The sequence below is a fragment of the Xenia sp. Carnegie-2017 genome, unplaced genomic scaffold (assembly GCF_021976095.1).
Source record: "Xenia sp. Carnegie-2017 unplaced genomic scaffold, XeniaSp_v1 HiC_scaffold_22, whole genome shotgun sequence".
NCBI classification, from domain to species: domain Eukaryota; kingdom Metazoa; phylum Cnidaria; class Anthozoa; order Malacalcyonacea; family Xeniidae; genus Xenia; species Xenia sp. Carnegie-2017.
The window spans coordinates 12,357,848-12,373,764 of NW_025813485.1; the positions used below are offsets into that span (position 1 = coordinate 12,357,848).

The 15,917-nt window shown below is 34.5% G+C and overlaps 2 protein-coding genes across 6 annotated transcripts; both read left to right on the forward strand.

The window, feature by feature from the left end:
* The first annotated feature begins 7 nt into the window (after positions 1-7).
* Positions 8-9,668, forward strand: LOC124445479 (heme oxygenase-like). The gene is made up of 10 exons (XM_046996205.1): positions 8-881; positions 1,808-1,852; positions 1,939-2,002; positions 4,345-4,409; positions 4,795-4,854; positions 5,031-5,132; positions 6,150-6,227; positions 7,320-7,409; positions 7,965-8,023; positions 9,262-9,668. Exons 1-10 carry the CDS (start codon positions 792-794, stop codon positions 9,350-9,352), a joined length of 744 nt encoding a protein of 247 aa, XP_046852161.1. The 5' UTR covers positions 8-791; the 3' UTR covers positions 9,353-9,668.
* Positions 9,669-10,303: 635 nt separating this feature from the next.
* Positions 10,304-15,452, forward strand: LOC124445477 (zinc finger protein 511-like). Of its 5 annotated transcripts, none has more exons than XR_006948169.1 (11): positions 10,304-10,468; positions 10,930-11,012; positions 11,275-11,331; positions 11,533-11,674; positions 12,658-12,714; positions 12,876-13,001; positions 13,230-13,276; positions 13,573-13,617; positions 13,783-13,905; positions 14,773-14,816; positions 14,898-15,452. XR_006948169.1 is itself a non-coding variant. In XM_046996203.1 (10 exons), the coding sequence occupies exons 1-9, from the start codon at positions 10,361-10,363 to the stop codon at positions 13,862-13,864; spliced, it is 747 nt and encodes a 248-aa protein (XP_046852159.1). In that variant the 5' UTR covers positions 10,304-10,360; the 3' UTR covers positions 13,865-13,905; positions 14,898-15,452. The 5 variants fall into 5 exon arrangements, 2 of the variants coding, with proteins under 2 accessions (XP_046852159.1, XP_046852160.1); XR_006948171.1 differs by having other exon boundaries at positions 10,323-10,468; positions 11,256-11,331; XR_006948170.1 differs by lacking the exon at positions 11,275-11,331.
* The last annotated feature ends 465 nt before the right edge of the window (positions 15,453-15,917 follow it).

Consider the following 15,917-nt stretch of genomic DNA (forward strand, 5'->3'; position numbering starts at 1 on the left):
ACATCAAACATGTAACACTTTATGTTGAACAAACCTAAAAAGACATACTGCAGGAGTGTGTAGCCCGCCCGAATAGTTAGCCTAGTGTTTTAACTTTTCTGTTTTTACTCGCTGCAAAAATAATCAATTTCTAAAAAATTAATAATTGTGACCTGGTTAAGCAACTGGAAACCCTGTGCGTGTAGGCGTCACCAAAGTAAAGAATTAATAAAAAACTTCTTTTTTGCTCTAATTTTGCAAAATAAGTTTGGACTTTTGAAAACATTCCATATTTGTACCCTGACCAGTTGTTAAACGTTTTAACCAAGAATTTGTTTTGCTGAAACGGTATTTTAAAAATGTTTGATTGGTAGTTTTGAAAGGTACCTTTTCAAAGGCTCAATGTGGCGTTAGTTCAATTTAATTGATAATTGTCTTCGAAAAGATACAAGTCGTAGAGTTGGGCTTGCCACATTCTGCTTTGTTGCCAAGCTAACTTCCAGCTGGAAAATCAATGAATATAATCGTGATCATGGGTAGCCATTTTTGTGGAGCTAGTCATTCACGTTTAGTAATAATATATAAATAAAACATACATGTTGAACTTGATTTAGTTATAATATTATGTTACATAATATCTGTACTATAATAAGCCCCTAATACCTATCGTTGAACTATATTTAGCTCACGAGTTAGTTGCGGAACTTTACATGAAGTAATTCTAACAATTAAAAATGGCTGCAATTGTGACCTTGCAATCTAAACATTAAAATTGTTGTTCCAAAAGAATTTCTTCAAATCATTCAAAACATATGAACTTCTGGAATGGTCTGGTCATGGCCGATTTGTCTAGCGAATTATCTAAGAGAACAGAATCAAATCACAAACAAAGCAATAAATTGGTACGTAAATATTCTGTGTTGTAATAAAATTGGCTAGCCTCTCTAGGCTATCGCCGTATAACTGCAAGCATTGTCAGGGACTCAGGGTAGACCGGTTGATTACATAGCTGGAAAGACAGGATTTTGAAAATTAAATAGGTTCAATATTTCTAATTAGGCAAATCGACTAGAGACTTCACACTTGTGTCTTCCTACTGAAGTTGAAATTTTGAAGTTGACAACAATTGAAATCTGTCTGATTGCCTTAATATCAAAGAAAATGTTTTTCTTATTACAAGGAATGTCGCTGTTCAGGACATGCTAGGCAGAGCTTTTAAATGAATATTTTGTCAGTTTAAATGCATGAGGCAACTCGAGAGTGAAATACTATTGTTGTCATTGAAAAAAGAAAGGAATCTAAAAGGCTGAGAATTAGCGACATTTTCAACATTAAACCTTATTTGAAAACTAGTGAACATTTGCTTGCTCATCATTTTGCAAGTGCGCTGTTGATAATCTTATAACTATAAAATTTTTGAATATTAAAAAATATTTTGAACAGATTTCTATCCAAAATGACTCAAAATTCATATTTTAGGATTTGAAAGTGGGGTTCAATTTAAAGTATTTGATATCATTGTAAAAACTTGTAAAAGTTTTGGATTCATTTATTTGTTTCTTGATGTATTAAATGAAAGAAGGAGAACAGATTATCTTTGTTTGTCATGAAACAAACAGACGCTTTCATTCCAATTCATTCATGATGCATTAAATAATAAATAAAAAAGTTATATTACATGTTTGTAAATGTACAATGCAAATTTACAATGCACAAATGAAGGTCATATGCTGCTTGTTAGTTCAATTCCACCTTTCAACTTTGTTAATTAGCTCTTCTTCATTTTCCCTCAACATTTTATCATTTCATATGAAACATCCAACTACAGATCAATTTGAAGCTTCTTTTTGTTGCCACTGACAGAAAACTATGGGTGAGAAAAGAAATATCCTATTTGCACTTTTTACATTGTCTAGCCATTAAATTGTTCTTTTTATGTGTGTCTACATATCTTTGTAGAGGAAAATCATAGCAAACTTTTACTTTATTTTCAAAGCCATTGAGGAGGAAATTCTTTATCACAGTAAGTAATTGTTATTACATGTTTTGATATCTTTCTCATTATGAACTCAATGCAAGTATTTTTTATGTATTTATGTAATTAAATATAATATATTGTGATACATCTCTAATCCCAGGCTGTTGGGTTCTTTTTTTCCTCTTCATTGCAACAATCTGTTTTTATTATATGGCAAGCGTCACTTCCGACTAAATAGCCCTCTTTAATTGGCTCAGAAACTTTTTGCCAGTCCATGATTTTCCTGTAATCGACCACGGTCCAAAACGCGTAATTTTTCAGTCAAATGCAAACAAACTTCGTAATGCAAACAGCAAAACGAAAAAAAAAACAGAAACAAAAAATCATTTACGACAGTTAAACTATCCAGACGATACAATTTGAAACGTTATTTTTTTTTACTGACGAAAACTAAAAAAGTGAAAGCCAACCGTACAAAACAGCAAAGACGAAAGAAAGCAAGTTTCGTTTACGTCGAATAATGCCATATAATAAACCTTTTAATAACCTCGCTTTCTCAGTCTTTACTGAAATATCGAACCTCTGTCTTTTTTTACAAACCTCGCCCTACGGGTTCGGTCTGTACAAAAACACCACGGTCCATTATTTCTCCGTAAAGACCTCGCGCTCAGTTATTAAGGGCTTAATCATCTTTCTGCAGGCGATCAAGTCATCGTTTTTTTCGGTCTTTACTCTGTTTTCCCTTACTTCAATTCTCCTCGTCACATGACCCTGCCATTAACTGATTATCATCCTATCTGATTATTATCTTATCTCATTATTTTTTATTTTTCTTCCGTTTGCTTTTTTCCCGAAGATTCCTTTTTTATCGTTGTCAAGCATTTATTTCCGTTCGTTCCATCCTTCCTTCGTTCCTTCATTTATGTCCGCATCCATTTTTGAATTGGTTTCGATTTCTACTTCAACGTCCATTCAATTGAGGTTGTTTTTTGCCAATTGAGAATTTAGCTTGCTTTGGCAGGAACGACAACAACGTTTTATCGTTAAGCGTTAACCTCTACGTTTTAGATGCTTTTTAATATAAAATAAACGAGCATATTTTTCCTCACCATTGGTTATTCTAATTATAACATACCAACTTTTGTGCTAAATGGAATAGGAATAAAATAGAGATTTATTCATTTGATTGGTTTGCATGTTGATTTTACGTGTTTGATAAAGCCATAAGTAAGTTAGTTGTTTGAAATTCTTGTCGTGTTTTTCCACTTTTCAAGCTCTATACTCCATACATAACTTTAATTAGCCATTGCGATGTTTGAAAGCGTTGTTCGTATTATAATTAGCCCCATAACAATTGACGCTCCGTATAAAGTAAACATTATTATTCTATAAACATTATTTATTCTGTATTTCATAGGGAAGGCTGTAGACTTAATAAAAGTTGTGCACATAAAATTTCTCGCTACCTCAATTAACCAAAGTGTGGATTATAAATATTCTATTAGTTTAGTTGATATATTTTTTGAAAACTGTAAAATTATTGATTGTAACTAACAATTGGTCCTTATTATTATTCAAAGAGGCCTATCACATTCAGCTTAACAATCCTCTACTGAACCATGGTGTACGCGCGTTATGTGAATTGACAATTTTGCGTTGAAAATTTATTCATTTCATTTAAATGACGTGAATGAACGGTTAATCACGATCTCATTTATGATTTGTAATTTTTGAAATAAATAATGTTTACTTCATGCGGAGTGTCAAGTTTTATGTTTTACTATAAAATACCAAGCTATGAGGAAGTTTTACTACCCTCTCATCACCCCCTCCATTGCTCACATTTGTACATTTGGTACATTTCGTTTCACCACTAGACACTTAACGCAAGTAAGCGCGTTAAGGTCAACTTTAACATAAGTCTATAGTCCAGACTCGCCACTGAAATTAGTCAGTATTAATCATACAATCTTAATAAGTATTCAAACATTTTTGTGTGAATGGGGTCGTCATGCATGCCGGTAATGAAACTAGCGACGTACGGAAGAAAATGAACGCTTTATGAATAATTGATGTCGCGGGCTCATGTTGTCAAGTTTTGAATGTTGTCCCAGTGCTGACTGCTGATTTTGCTCATTTTTCATTGATTTCTGTGGACTTCATTTCCCTGCATCATAACAGCTATTCAACATCTATTCAATAAAATACACCCTTTCTTAATTTTTGTGCTTGTATAGATGGTGGTGGGAGCCTACGAAGACGCCCCCACCTCAACTGTCCGGATTTTTAAACAAACGCTATTTCCCGTAACATGGTGTATCCAATAACTTTCCAACTTCATGGATTTTATGCGTTATAACTCATGGCTTGTTTTACCTGTTCAATAGAAGATCACGAACGGTTGTGGTGCCTGTATATTCCAGGACTGCTGCGAAAGAAAGCTTTCGAAGAGGTACCTGTCACGCCAATTGATAGGATTAGCATTCATGATATTAGTTATAGTTGTTATACTGTTTACATCTTTTAATTAAAGTGGTGTGCACATGGTGATGGACCTTTAAATGTGACCTGCTTTGTATGAGTTATTTTTCATAAAAAACAAAAGTACTACTATAAGTGTACATGCTAGTCATTGAAAGTAATTTTCTGTTCTTAACTATTTCATTGGACGTTCGGTTCCGTTCTGGACGTCTTTCGATTACTTATATTTTCATCTTATGCATGGTCTAGTGCAATCCCTGTCATTGCGAAAGAAATTTAGTAACATATCGCTTTTCCTTTATTCTTCACTTATTTATCGCAAAGCAATCTTAACTGTACATTCTCCTTTGCTATAGGATTTACTTTACTATTATGGTGAGCAGTGGTCTTCGTTGGTCTCTCCAAGTCCCGCTACTGTAAGAAAATAATAAAGTTCTCATTAGAGTTTTCATTAAGATTTTTATAACATTGAGTAAATAAGGTATGGTATCTTATTTGCTTGCCAAATGTGAACAAAGTTTTCTGCGTTTCTATATCATTTCTAAAATTATGTTTCTCTGACTAAATTATCAGCTTATTATCGGTTTTATAGAAGGATTTTGTTGACCATATTCACGCAGTTGTCGAAAAAAACCCGATGCTTTTGGTTACCTATAGTCACACTTTTTATCTGGCTTTGATGGCAGGCGGTAAGGTAGGTGCATATATGATAAATTATTTTGATTTTTACACAGTTTTTGAAAATTTCTTAATTTCTTGCTGAAATCTAAATTATTTGATTTTTTGAATTAACTTTGCTTCTGATTCCTCTACTTTGAATTGTTCATTCATGATGTGGTTATTTTTTATCGGCGACAAGAGTTAGACCACTCGCTATAATTGCAGTATATGGATGAACAGTATATCCACGAGAAGATAAACAGATTTCCTTTCATTTTTGTGCAAAATTGTGCATGGCGTTTTGCAGTTTAATCTCCAAGTGCCAACATCTAACACTTAGCCGAAACCAGAAAGTTTAAAGGGGATGCATAATTTAGAAAAACGGATTTGACGATGTTATTGGCATTTTAAATGACGTTCACGTTTTTGGTACATGCGCTTTAAATGAGACTTCAGCCGGAGAAAAAACCACGTGATGAAGCTCGATAACATTGGGTCCGTTTTTGTTAATGCAACCAGACAATTTAAGTTGTTGTTTTCTTCTTATTTTCTGTTAATATTTTGAAAAATGGACTCTTGTACGTATTGGGGGTCTGCGTGCACACAGGGAACTCCCTCCCTTGGTGAAAGGCTTTTATTGACTGACTGTGAAACATATGTGCGAGAGTAAACATGATATATACTGCGGCTCTCTGTTCATCTTTATTAAGTTTTTTTTGTGAAGTAGAAGATCGAACTACGCAAATTGATTACGACGTCTGCTCAGTGGCGGATTATCCAGTAGGCTGAGTAAGCTTAGCCTACAGTTCCGGGCTTTCGAAACGCCCGTTGTATCTGGACACAATTAGGACTTGAACGTTTTTGCTTTCCGGGCTAGGCTGCTAGCTGAATGTGCTTAACTTAGATAATTTACGCTGTTGAAACCTTACGAGCAATTAACATTGTTTTAGCCTACAGGCCCGTAATTAGTAAACAGCCATTGAGTCTACAACTAGTTGCTTTAAAACATGATTTCTTATAGTTTTAACTCAAACAACTTTTCCACGTATAGATTGTAAGAAGTATTGTTACGAAGTCCTTGCGTTTAAAAAATGGTTTAGGAACATCAGCATTGGAGTTCAAATCTGAGGTATTTATTTCATTTTGGGCGTATTTATGTCTTATTGAAATATAACATGTATACTACGACGTGCGTTTATTTTCCCGTCCTATGTAAAGAGCATGGACAATATGCATCTTATCATCCGTAGAAAACAATTGATTTCAACATAACAGGCATATGGCGTATGTCACATCCCCATTACCAATCTTCCTACGTCCCTAATAAGACCTATAGGTTCTCCGTAGGAAATTTGTTGTTTCCTTACATTTTTTCACGCAAGTGCTTTCTGCATGGCGTTTATTCATCTACTCATAAAAATTCCAAACATATTCTGAGAGCTGCCTTATTGAATGCGACATAAAATTAACGCTTGCTCTTATCAATGGCGAAGTCATTTCTCCAGCAACAGCAACATTTTTGCTAAAATATATCAAATCAAGCAATGAGAGGAGTGAAAATGCCGTCTTTGAATGATTGTAACATGATTTTGAAAACCCACTTTTTGAGTGTGAGCTTTGAGAAAACGGGACACAATGTCTGACTCTTCAGGTTGAAAGGTTTTTGTGTATATAGGATTCTGGGTAGACAGAAAGGTACACTAGACAATTGACAAGAAGGTTGAGACAACTAAGATAGACGAAAAGACAGACGTAAAGATTGACAAAAAGTTAGAATGAATGGTTGACGCAGAGGTTCATATGGAGGTAGAAAAAAGTAAACACAAAGGTATACACAAAGTCAGAGATAAAGGAAGAAAAAAGTTACACACAAAGGTAGAAAAAGGTTGACAAGAAGGAAGACAAAAAGGTAGACACAAAGGTAGATAAAAGGTTGACAAAAAGGTAGACAAAAAGGTAGACACAAAGGTAGATAAAAAAGTACACGAAAAGTTAGACATAAAGGTAGACACAAAGGTAAACACAAAGGTAGACAAATGGATTGACATAAAGGTAGACACAAACGTAGACAGAAAGGTAGATAAAACGTGTAATATTGATGGAAATCCAAAAAAATCCAATCCCAACTTAAGCATATACGACAATTTTACATTCATTAAATTTGGTCAGACCACACGATAATATCTTTATAAAATGAATTCTAATCTTTTTCTTTACAAAGAGCGCGGTTAAACTGAAGAAAAATTTAAAGGATACCATTAACAGTTTAGGTGTTGACTGTGAACTAAAGGAACAACTTGTACAAGAAAAGGTATGAATATCTTTGGTTTTATTATAGACTTTCGCGCTCATGCCTACAGTGTGATTTCCTTGTCCGCCATGTTGGTGAAAAATACATGTAGTGAAGAGAATTCATGTTGATCTCATGCTCTGTTGAACATCACCCCTTTGAAGTAACTTTCCAACCGCTAGCTTTGACTTCACCTGAAAACGCATTGAGATTTTTGATGTTTGACAAACATATAAACGTAAGAACCTTTCTTAGTTGCAATCTAATGTAGTGCATAAATAGAGATCTATTTTGGTATATTAAAGTACTGCGCTTCAAGTGACATACCAATCTTGTCGCATGGGCGATTTTTAAGCTTTTGTGGAAACAATATTATGTATGGTGAATGCTTTATTACCCACAAACTGAGTTTCTGAAACTGTGCTTCTCTGTGAATGCTACTTCACATAAGTTCATAATCTGTTCAAAAGAAACAAACCACTATTTACAATCGCACCAATGGTGAAATATGATTCTTAAGCCTATAGTCTGCGTTATTTTGACACGAGACAGACTGAGTTTCAAATTTCTATATAGATTGTTGCATTTAATATGGTTAATGCAATCGTGAAGGAGATCAAATTGGAACCTTCATCGTAAGTATTCTGGCATGGTATCGTGTTGTACTTAGTGGGACAATTTCAAAATGGTTACTTGTGGCCAGTATATTAGGGTTGTAGATGGTGGGACAGTTTACAAAGCTAGCTTGTGGTCAATATCATAGGATTGTACTCGCCAGAACGATTTCACTATAGACACTCGTAGCCAGAATTATTTATTACAGTTGGTAGAACATTTTTTACAATGGCAACTTGCAGCCATTATCGTATGGTTATAGTTTGTCTGAGAGTATCACAATGATACCTAGAAGGGCAACTTGTAGCCAAAATCAAAGGCTTACAGTTTGTAGGACAGTACACTATGGTAACTCGTGGCTAGTATCATTTAAGAAATAGAAGATGTTTACTGTGTTTGCACAGGCTTGTGCAAACCAAGGAGACCTTTGGGAGAACTTGAGAGCTAATCATTGCAAGCCTGAGACTGGTTGCACCTGTTCTGGAGTTCTCACAAACGTCTTCGAGGTTTGCATAGGCCAGAGCAAAAACGAAAAACATCTTTTATTTTTTTTATTTAAAATAACAACAAGGCAAAACAGACGAATTAAAAAAAGTCTTAAATTTTCTTCTAAAATGTATTCATGATTGATTAGCAAATTCTCTTTGATTGGTTTGATTGGTTGAGCTCAGATCGGTTAGCACAGGCTAATGCAAACAAAGCTATAGACCAATCAGCGCATAAATGTTATAGTTGACAGCACAATCTAACTATATGTTTGAGTACCTCAGAGTCATTTGACTCTGAAGATGACTACCGCCAAGGTTGTCGAAACGTCAGTCAACAACAACAAAAACAGTCCTTCTCAGGACTATACCAACCTGGACGATCTACATTTACAAACATGTAACGATACTCCCGGGTTCAAACCATTTACTTTATTACAATCTAACTATGTTAACTCGTAGCCATTATTGTACGGTTATAGTTAGTGGGACAGTTTCACAATGGTACCTCTCGTGTCACTTTTTTTGGTGAGTTCAGAAAGATAACTCGTAGCCTGAATTAATAGCTTATAGTTAGTAGGACAATCTAATTTAGGTAACTCGTAGCCAGTATCACAACTTTATAGTTGGTAGGACATCTGGTTAACAGAATCAAAGGGTTATTAGGTTATGGCTTTAGGGATAAATTGGCAATCGTAACTCGTTCACCAAATTAAAGAGTTGTAGTCAAGTTCTGTTTGCATATGTATGCAACATTCTTTTTATTTTCTTAGATTTATGGGAATCATCAAGTTGCTGCTTTTACTTCTTGCCCCATTGATCGTTGCTTATCTTATTTATCAAATTTGGGTGCAAAAGACGTAACAATGTTTAGCTTATTGATAATATTTTAGTATAAGTTATAACGTCGTGTTAAAACGAACAAGTTAATTTTAGAAAAGTGTGAACTATACAAGTATCTGATAAAAGACGTTAATATGACTTCTGGGGGAAAGGGATGAGGCTTGCAGGTATTACGTCTACGCTCAAAAGCTCATGGTATTATAAAGGTGCACATCCAATACGACAGCAAATACTAATCCAATGGGAAAAAATATGTACGCAGTTGATAAACAAATACATCTGATCATGCAATAAACCCATACATACGATCACACAATGAATGCATACGTACAAACTATCCGCTGTTCGAACTGACGTCTTTGGGAGGGTAGGAGATGGGAAAGATATGTCATATTGACATCTTTTCGGCAGAAACGCATATTTGCAGAACTGACTTGAAAATGCATCGTATGCCAAATTGTCGCTACAACCGTAATGCGTATCTGCGTAGTAAATGAATTGAAATTGAATATAGAAGAAAGTCTGATGTTCTGATTTTATTGTGATCATGCGATCTAGCTAGGCAGACCATTTATCTAAATGAAGGGCGAGGTCCGTTTCCACCCTCTTTGTAAACTGAACATGCATAAAATCATAACTTGTTTATAGTCTTTCTCACGCTCTACGAAGCAATTTCTACTCGACTTTGGCGTTAATTTCATCACGGTAGAGACAGAGCCTTCGAAGCGAAGTGCACTCATTCAAGACATACCGCTTGAAGATGAGTAAACAAATGTGACATATAATATAAGTGGCAACTGACAAAAACTTTGAAACTTTAATATCAATTCTACGAAAAAATTAGCCGGTTTAATTTCCTTCACCTAACCATAAGCTCGCTCAAATTGCTTTTTTCTTCATGTCTTGTCGTTGATTTACATGTTCTGCAATTTTTTGTTGTTGTACGTGCCCGCAGTTCTTATGGTCACCGCAAGATGGCGTCCTTTGCCACTGTGCACTTTACACTCATAAATCATAAAATCTAACCTTATGGACTCAAGTATAACGTCTCTTATTGATACAGAAATAAACACTGGTGTGTGCTGGTCGTTTAGTCCTTGCAAACGTTCCTATCTTCCTGGGGATAGGTTCTTCGAGGTATTTTTAGATGTTCAAATTGTGTTGTGGCAGTTGTGCTTTTTCGTGATAACTGAATTAGCAGTTCTTCTGTGTTGTACTTTAGAGAGAAGTGTATTCCTTAGTGTCATATGAACTCATGACGTAATTAAACGTATGAACATGATCTTGGCAGTTCATTTATTAATTATTTTGTTATCTATTTATTTGTACTACAATATTGTCGATATGTATTAATGCATATGATATGTAGAAACCAGCTCGATAATTAGAGGGTAAAAATTCACGTTTGCGTGTTTTTGCATGTTAAGTTCCTTTGAAATCAGTTTTTATGGTTTATAACATCCATTTACCTTGAACTGGCTTTGCCACTGATTATTTGCCAAAATATAACTACAGATCCAGAACTATGTATTTCATGTATTCAATAATAGAATGTGTGTTTGATTTTGCAAGTAAAAGTTCTTGTTTCATTTCTTTAGGATGGGGACATATTTTGTGGTGTGCTGTCAAAACAGATTTTTCTTCCCACAGAAGATCTTCAATGGGATGATCCAAGTGAAAGGTATGTATAAAAACAAAATCAGACCCAATATGTTCATTAATGGTGGTGAAGAAGCCAGCTCAAATTTTTCATCTTTAAAAATTTTTTTGCTGTTTTTCTAATGAATGAACACAAGCATATTTACATAGCAGAACTAAAAGATCAGGTTGGCTTCTTGTATTCTTGGTGAAAACTGTTGATTAGTTTAGTTATTTGTTTAACTTGTCCCTTCAAAATTTACATTAAATGTGGTTCAAACCACAGATTTTGCCCACCAATTTAGTGAACAGATTGTGTGTGAATTAGCTGGATGTCATAAGGCTTTTGGAAGTGTTGCCAGGTATGTTTTGCATACATTTTACATGTGAAGTTTTTTCAAATTTGGATTGCTCTATGTATAACTTATAAATTATAAGCAATTTAGGATGAGGTTGATTGTGAAATAGTTGAACTAGTGATGATGAATAAACTGTATTGTGTTCTCCACATTATATCTGACTTTTTACACAATAGTTTTTGTTATTTCCTGTGATGTTTTCAGTTATGAAGCACACTACAACAGTTACCATAGAAATACCTGTGCTGAATGTCGTCGAACGTTTCCATCTAACTTTCTCTTGGACCTCCATATATTGGAAAATCATGATGTTCTGTTTAAGCTAATGTTGAATGCAAAATACACAGTAAGCAAACCAAGCATGTTTTTATACACATTTGAACTTATTGTGAGATTTTGATATTTGTTGGACTGGTCTATTTTTCCCTACTGCCTATTATAAACATATGATATTTCCAGAAGTTACCATTATGTACTGTCCTACCAACTATAAGCCCTGTGATTCCCAAAATTCTGACCACGAGTTTCCATTGCGATAGTCTCAAACAAACTATAACAAACTCTATGACAAGGAGTTACTATTGTAAAAACGTTCTTCCAACTATGTTACTTTAACTGTCTAATACTGGCCATTTTGTTGGACTGGTCTAACCCAGCAAATGTTTTTCTCGCGTGCAAAACCAGGAATTTTTCAATGAGCATTAAAAATTCATTAAAAATTCATTTGACTCTGCTTAAAGATCCATGCAAGTGAGTTAAAAAAGAAGCTGACATCGATTGCAAACTAGCCATTAAGGGTTAAAAATATGCACAATATTTATTCAAGATCACAAAATGTAAATGCGTTCGGAAACAGGGAAATGTTTCTTCAATGTTTCCTAATTTACTCACACTCTCCGATTGATATTTTTGCTTTATTTTTTATAACAAAGGAAATACGCTTATAGGCAACGTACGAACATCGTTATAATTTTCATCACAAAAAACAAAAACTCACGTGATTAGTCTTTTCACCAAAATAACATAAAGTTTCCAACAATGCTTATGAAGAAACATTGTGTAATGAAAGCCATAAAAGATAATTGGCTCAGCATCACTCAACCAACTGTTTAAAAGTGGTAATTTTGTAATACACTTGTAGGTAGCTAGATCCGTGACTATCGCACTTTTCATGCAAAATTATCATGCATAAAGCTTTTGTGCAATACTATATTTTCAAACTTTTTTGACTCTCTTCTCCGAGTTCATAGTCCTGCACAACTAAAAATTTCAAGTTTACTTTCGGCGTAAGTAGATCCAATAAAATTATATGTTTCTTTGCACATTTAGTATCGATGTCTTGTCGAGAGTTGCCCAGATAAGTTTTCAAACGATGGCGAACGAAAGGTACGTATGACACCAATGGAGTCAAACTCCACTTCTAAATTGGAGGCATCATCTGTAGGATAGCCAGCCTAAAACATTCACTCGCGTGATGTGACAACTAAATACATCACTGAAATGAATAGAACGAGCCTTTATTTTTGTGCCTTATTGTATTTTACTAGGAACATTTGGTCACCGTCCACAAATATCCGGCGAATTTTCGTTTCAACAGACCTACACGCAAGCAAAGAAAACTCCACACCGAATCTGCGGAGTCCATGGACACTTCGAAACCAACCATTGATATGGTGTGAATCAGATAGTTATGTTTTTCGTAATATGATAGTTTTACGGGCTTTATTTTCACCTCGTGTTGTGCATATTAAGCTATTCTTGCATATTCCACTGCTGAAGTTTAAACGTAGTTATCCAGAAATGAGAAATGCCTTTAATTCTTGGTTTATCATTGTTTGCAATATGGATGCCTTTAATTCTTGGTTAATCATTGTTTGAAGTTTGTTCTTTTCCACTTATAGAGCTCAAATTCAACCTGTGATCTGGTTTCTGATACAGAAATGCAAAGGTAGGAACCTATATACTTCAATGATTCTGTACTATTTGTGTGGTAGTTTTCCAATTGTTATTACGTGAATTTCTCCCAATTTTAGATTTCTGTCTTTATAGCTGATAATCAATCCCTTTTCTACATCCTTCCTACAGTTAGAGGGAAGAGAAAAAGGGCCCTGGGAAGGAGTTAGCAAATATTTGCATATTAAACAAAACTGCGCCGGGTTTTAAAGTTTAGACATTTTTTCACAAAAATACTCCAAGCTTGTCTTTTTACAACCCACTTCAGTCTGTTGCCTTATTTTATTTTAGCTCATCTCCAGAGAAGATGGAAATTATTCTAAACGAAAAAAGAAGGTATAGTAAATGTGATTATATGTAAAAATTTTCGCATAGTATTTGATGATCATGTTGAATTGTTTGAAATGTATGGTGGTGTATTAAAAATTATTCTCCACTAATCAACGTATGAAAGGTAATAAAAGAGTTATTGACAGGAAAGCCTTGTTATGTGTTTTCAAGGATACCAAAGAACGTTTGTTTTGGTCGTGGCTCAACGGCTGCTTTTCATAGAAGAGGAAAATCAAAAGGACGGCGTAAATAGATACAATACAGTACAACAACACAGTACAATTAGCGGAAATGGTAATGTTTTGATCTTTATTGTTTAGCGAATACTGGACATTTGACACTCGATATAATTTAACTCTGTTCAGTTTATATAAGACTTTTGAAGAAGTTCCATATTTTATATGCATTGATTGATATATTTCATACAGTAAATAGTGAATGACAACGTTTCCTTGATATATTTGTTGCAAGTGGTACTATTGTTCTAAAACATTTAACATTTTATCATAAAATTTTCGATGTTTGGTGTGAAAGTAGGCATATTTATGACATTAAATTATAATTCAGCGTCTCAAAATCACATAGAATCCCATAGTGGGTGGTTTTATGCATCAAGTGCAAATTGTTTTTGTTCGCAATCAGACGTTTGGCCACTGTTCGTCTCAACATTGAATTCGAAGCAATTATTTTTCTATACGAAGAAACAAGTTGAAAAAAGTTTTCACAGTGTCAAGCATTGTCCTGTGGTGAATCAGCACTATGACGCGCATGTCCTTAGCCAATAGTTCACATTTAAAGGCATCTCGACCATTGAGTTCTATAATAACTGGAGCGGCTATCTCAAACACGGCTTTAATTAGCGGCTGACGCCAAAAAATAGGTCCATTGGCAGCCATTTTTTTGGCGTCAGGTCCCAGTCCACTTAGCCGCTCCAGTTATTATAGAACTCGATGATCTCGACTATTTAATGTTAGGTTCGGAAAAAACTTACTTCCTCGAACTTATTGAATAAATGACTGTGCAGACAAGATAGGCTTGCCTTATTTGATAGGATGAATAAATTTCATTGTTTGATGCTTTGCATAATACCATAAAACAATGGTCAATTGTCATTTGCATTTTGTGTATATTTAATGAGGGCAACATAATTCTTTTGTTAAGGAACAAGACGTACTGTTTTTACAGTTGGCTTTAATAAACATCCGGTAATTTGTTCAAAACAATTATGTGGAACAAACAAAGAATGATATGCATATCACCATTCACTAAAATGTTATTCTCTTTAGCTTTTTGGCACTTATGAACTACGAGGCGTCGTGGTAAACACTTATTGTTTATACGAAGTTGAATAAGACCTCATAAAACCAACAAGTATAACGTATTTAAAAGATTTTTGGTGGTGCACACAAAGTAGTCGGCGCAATAATTGGACTACAAGACGAGTATCATTAGTTTTCTGCTGATGACTGAGAGACGTCTCATATGATGGCAGGTGTGTTAGAACGTGTTGGTAAAAAATCAAGATCGCCATTATATCTGTGACTGCTACAGAACAAGAAATGGTATTTATGAACTCGAAAAAACTTGTTGAAAATATTCTCGCTACCAACAGCTAAAGTAAATTGTTGTTCCTGTGGTTTTTGATGATAACAAATCGTCAAGGAGAGCTCGCCAAAATTGTTAAAAATTAGTAACGAAACCATTCGCGCTTTCATTCTATAAAGGAGCTGCAACAGTTGCTACAATTATAAACTGAAGATTTCGTGGTTATATTCATTTCAAACGTTATTAGATGATTACACTAAAGTTAAAACTTTTATAATAATAAGTTTTGAAAATGATATTTGATACATCTCGCCCTATTTATATTTATTACCGAAAAGCAGAAATTGGCCCTAATTCCTACTTTATTTTGAGCTGCACACATCCATGGTCAGCTAGTCTAGTGAAATGATGGTTCAGTGTCACTGCATGATCTTTGGGTTTGATACTTGTATGATACTTTCGTTTTGCAGCAATAGCCTTTTATTAAGATGCACTAATGAAAAAGTAAAATAGAAATTCCAACATGGCATTGTATCGAAAAGGTTTATGCTCGGGCGTAAAACTTCATTGTGCCTGTCTGCTGGTTGAAGACCGTTTTGTGGTAATCGTTCTTTATTAAAATGGACTTAAGAAAAGGGTTAAATATAAGTTCCAAAGCACTTAACTACGGGTACAACACTCGGCCAAAATTTTTCATGCGAAAATTTGAGAAAAAATAAAAGTGATATTTCAAGCAACCATCTCTACCTTTCACCTCTCCC